Genomic DNA, 4,237 nt, shown 5'->3' on the forward strand with positions numbered 1-4,237 from the left:
CCTCCCTCCTTTTGACCTTTCCCGAAATCTTCATGTTGGTGGCAGCGTGTTAGCTCTGAGTTCCTTACCAGGCTCTCTTGTTGTAAGATAACTCGTGGAAGTGGTTACTACCTTTCCTGGCCAGAGTGGACAGTTTCAGTCAGTATTTCTCCTAACAACTTCTGCTGCGAGACTTCATATTCTAGATTCCTGCTAGGAACTAGGGCAGAGGTCTCTTTCTTCTAAAACTACTTCCTGCTGAGAGTGGGCTTAGGCCTTCCTAGCAGGGTAGAAGTCTCTCTCCTCCTGATCCAAAACGAGCTGTTCTGGGTCCCAAGCCAGCATTCATCCTTGTAGTAACAACGATTTGGCCTGAAACTGTTGGACCCTGTCAGATACCAACCTCATAAGCAGTTGAAACAGACACGGGCCAAACAGGAGGCCTAAAAGGATGATTTTAGCAGGACTCAGGAAAAGAAGGCAGAATGGCTTTCTTCTGATTGTCTAGTGCTGAGGTAGCACGGTGGTGCTCTAGGAACCTTGTGCTTAGCCTGAAGTTATCCTCTTTCTAGTTGAAGGCCTTAGTTCCTGTAGGAGAACTCAAAGATATTGCTATGGATGCTACTTGTAAAAGAATTGGGACCCTACCTCAAGACGGTACCACCCTTGATTGCTCATTCCCTGTTTTTCCCCTCCCTCCCCTGATTAGCGGGTATTTGAATCTGCCCGATGGAACTCAAGAGAACTCAGAGAAGGTCAGGGAGGCTGAATGAAACCTATACCCAACAAACAACAGGGGACACAGAAAAGACTTGTACTCTGGACCCCCAAAGAGTCCTGCTCAGTTTCATTCAGAGAACTGGGAGGAGACGGATCTGGCCACCTTCTGCTAAAATGAGACATAGTTCTGCCCCAATTTGGAGAATTGACCTTGAATTGGAAATATTGCTGAATTCCAAAACTGGAATGTGAGTCTTGTATTATCTGGGCCTTATCAATTTCTATAGGGAGAAATAGAGTTTTCCTTTAAATATAAAGGCAGTTTAAATGCAGGTGAGAAAAATGAGAAGTTTACTAAAAAGCACAAACAACTTTCTAGGGATATCTGCACTACCTGAATGGGAGAAACATAAGTGGAAGTTGTAGGAGGTCATCCTCCACTATCTTTGCCAGGGAAGGTCATATTTCAGCATTCAGAATGGCAGATAAATGGTGAAATTGATTGGAAACTTTTTAGAGGTATGCTCATGAACCCTCATAAATGACCAAATGAGACTGGAAGTGTTTAGGATGAGGATAACCAGACAGTGACAGAAGATTTCAGTGCTAATATGCCTTCATTCCTCTGCACAGACTGGTGAGGCCACGTGACATCAGGCTTATGAGATGGACAAGAGCAGTGTTGGTGACAGGAAGACACAGATATGGAAGACCACATTTTCACACTCATCAGGCTAAGTGGAGGAATCTTGATGGAAAGAAGTGAACTGACAACTCGAGAAAGTCAGTCCCATCCATCATTTTTGTCAGACTCTTTGGGAGACTAAGATTTAGCTTATGTCTCAGGGAAGTCTGAATGGAAGGCTACATCCTCAGAGTTTATCTCCCAACTGTATCCTAACTTCCAATCACTTCAAGGTAGCAGTTGATATTTTCCAATTCATGTCACGCACATCCCAGGCAACAGGATGGCTCTCCCGGAGTTAGGCCTCCTGCAAGATATCGCTGTGCTGCCTTAGAATGGGGTATCCCCACCCTTGCTCCCGCTCCTACTCCTCTGGAGTCTTGCCCTAATAAAAGCTGCTGCAAAAAAAAAAAAAAAAAGCTGCTGCAATAGGCCTACTAGGTGCTACATACTCATCCATTTTGTTGCTTGACAAAATCATCTTCACAGGACGCTTGAGAAAATATTCTGGTGCCTTCTGCCCTGTCTAGAGACAGAGATGTGGAAGGAGGAAAGGAGCTAGCTGGGAGGAACTCGCGTCTGATCTATTGGTTTTCTGAGTGCCCTGTATTCATGCCCCCACTGCAGAGCACACGCATGGTCCTGCTAGCTGAAGAAGATCCACCAGAATGCCTAGATGGAAAGACAGGCACAGCCTCAGACTATGCCACAGATTTAGTTTATTTTGAACACAAGTCTTTTTTAGAAAGCAGCCATTGCACCATTTTAGATCTTTATCCCCCAGGGCTACAATTTCAGGCAAAGGAAAGAACAAAGAATGGATATGGAAGTCTTGTTACACCAAGCATAGAATTTGTGGATTCACAAGAAATCTTCAGGTGCTGTTCTTCAGGCATGCTCAATAACTGTTCAGTTCACTTTCGCATGGCCACCAGAGCCAACCTTCTAAAAAATACAAATTTGGTCATGACATTAACTGTGCTTAGAAACATCCAGCAGTTTACCAAACCCTTCAGTAGGAAGCTCTCTCTCCTCACTGGACTCTGGCATGGATGACCCTCCACCATCCCCCTGAGATGCTGCAGACCTTTCCTGCTACCACCACGTCCTCGTCTTCAATGGAAGACCCATACTTCTCCCACCCCCTCAACTGCCCTGCCTTCCTCCTGCTGACTTTCTGCATCCTGTATTCCCTCGCTCAATGTTCTCTACTCTCTGACAACTTTCCCAAACTCTCTCCCTCTAGGTAAAGCCCATAACCCCTCTCTTTCTCCCACAGTGAACGAGAAATCTGTACAAAGCACTGGTCACCCTACATTTAGATTGTTTATCTATGTCTGTCTCATTTATCCAGTTGTATCTGTCTTTTTGTTTCAATTCCTGCACAATGCAAGCCTGACAACATGGGAGATACTCAATCCCTAGGGATTCTCTTTCCCTTCCTTCCTCCTCCCGGGATGTTCCATTTCCCAGGAAGAGTTAAATCCCTTTGGTGAGGAAGGAGAAATAAAGTGAGAAAACCTTGGTTAAGAATGACCTGTGAATCTATATCATGGATACTTGTCTCGACTGAACCCATCAGTGTTGTCCTGGGATAGGGGTCCTCTTTTAGGAGGAGGCCTCAGATAATGTGGCCAGCTGTCCTTCTGCCATGCTTCCATCCCCTTTCTCTGGGAGTTTTCCAGACTCTCCTGTGCGGTGGACATGTGAGCAAAGTTCACTGGAGAGTTATGTGCACCCCTTGGCCAGCTCTTGACTGACTTGTACTCACTTTGAAGACAGCAGCTTTGCAGACATGACCACATCCATTGCTGCAGCATTTCATTCCCTTAGGACAGGAATCATCTCCTGAGCACCGTTCAACACAAATTCCTACAGTACCTTTGGGCAACTCTGGGCAGAATCCAGGTCTCTGTCGTCCTGAAACACAGGATGGTGTTTGGAGTGTGGAACAGTCACTAAGACAGGTCTGAGAACTGATGCTGGAGGCCTGATGCCTCCATCACAGGCAGGACTGCTGCCTATTCCATCGCTTCCTCTGTGCTCTGGACTTCTCCCCGAGCCCCCACTGCTCCTCTGTCATGAAGTCCACAGTCTGGGCCTTAGGAGAATGCTCTCCCTTCTCTGAAGGCTGCATGGTCTCAGAAGATAAGAAACCTGCACAGTCATAACACTCTTCTTCCCACCTTATATGAAGATTCTAGAGAAGCCTCTGCTTACAGAGATCACCGTCCCCTGCCTCCCACATTCTGTTTGTCCCCCAACTTCCTCTGGGGTCCCACACACAAGGCACAGGTCTTAACTAGAGAGAAAATGTACCCTTTACCCCCAATTTCTAATCAGACCCAGCCCAGTCTGATAGGGAAAATGGGCCACACAGGATGAGTGCTCATTTAGATCAAAGAAAGTGCATCTAATCAATGCCAACTCCCCACTCTGCTGTGGGGACCTGGTTACTTCCAGGCAAAACCACCCTCAGGTCTAACGCTGGGCTCTGAGCCTTCTCTGCTGTCAGCTAGGGTCCCCTCAGCACCTCACCTTTGCCAGGAGACTTCTGAGCCCAGGCCACCTCCAGCCCCATGAGGACGAAAGCCAGCAGAACAAAGACGGTGACTGTCTTCATGTTGGCCTCTGGTGTGGTGCAGGGACAGAGCCCAGCTAAAATTTATACTCTCACTGTCACCAGAAAGGAGGGTGGGGTAGGAGGCAGTAGAGCAGGAAGAGGACTCAAATATAAGTTCTCAAGGGAGTGTCCTAGGATATTCTAGTTTCCTTGTTCTATTTCACAACTGTTTTCTCAGACTAGGAAATGGTTTCTCGGATATGCAAATACCAAACTGGAGAGTTTGGGAA

The 4,237-nt window shown here is 46.8% G+C and overlaps 1 protein-coding gene across 1 annotated transcript; it reads right to left on the minus strand.

Annotated features, from left to right (window-relative positions):
- Window positions 1-2,142: 2,142 nt before the first annotated feature.
- On the minus strand, window positions 2,143-4,012 carry LOC136148973 (WAP four-disulfide core domain protein 18-like). Its single transcript, XM_065908731.1, has 3 exons — window positions 3,923-4,012; window positions 3,156-3,304; window positions 2,143-2,329 (listed from the first exon to the last, which is right to left on the minus strand). Exons 1-3 carry the CDS (start codon window positions 4,005-4,007, stop codon window positions 2,294-2,296), a joined length of 270 nt encoding a protein of 89 aa, XP_065764803.1. The 5' UTR covers window positions 4,008-4,012; the 3' UTR covers window positions 2,143-2,293.
- Between the last annotated feature and the right edge of the window lie 225 nt (window positions 4,013-4,237).

Source organism: Muntiacus reevesi, chromosome 18 (genome assembly GCF_963930625.1).
Source record: "Muntiacus reevesi chromosome 18, mMunRee1.1, whole genome shotgun sequence".
Lineage (NCBI taxonomy): Eukaryota > Metazoa > Chordata > Mammalia > Artiodactyla > Cervidae > Muntiacus > Muntiacus reevesi.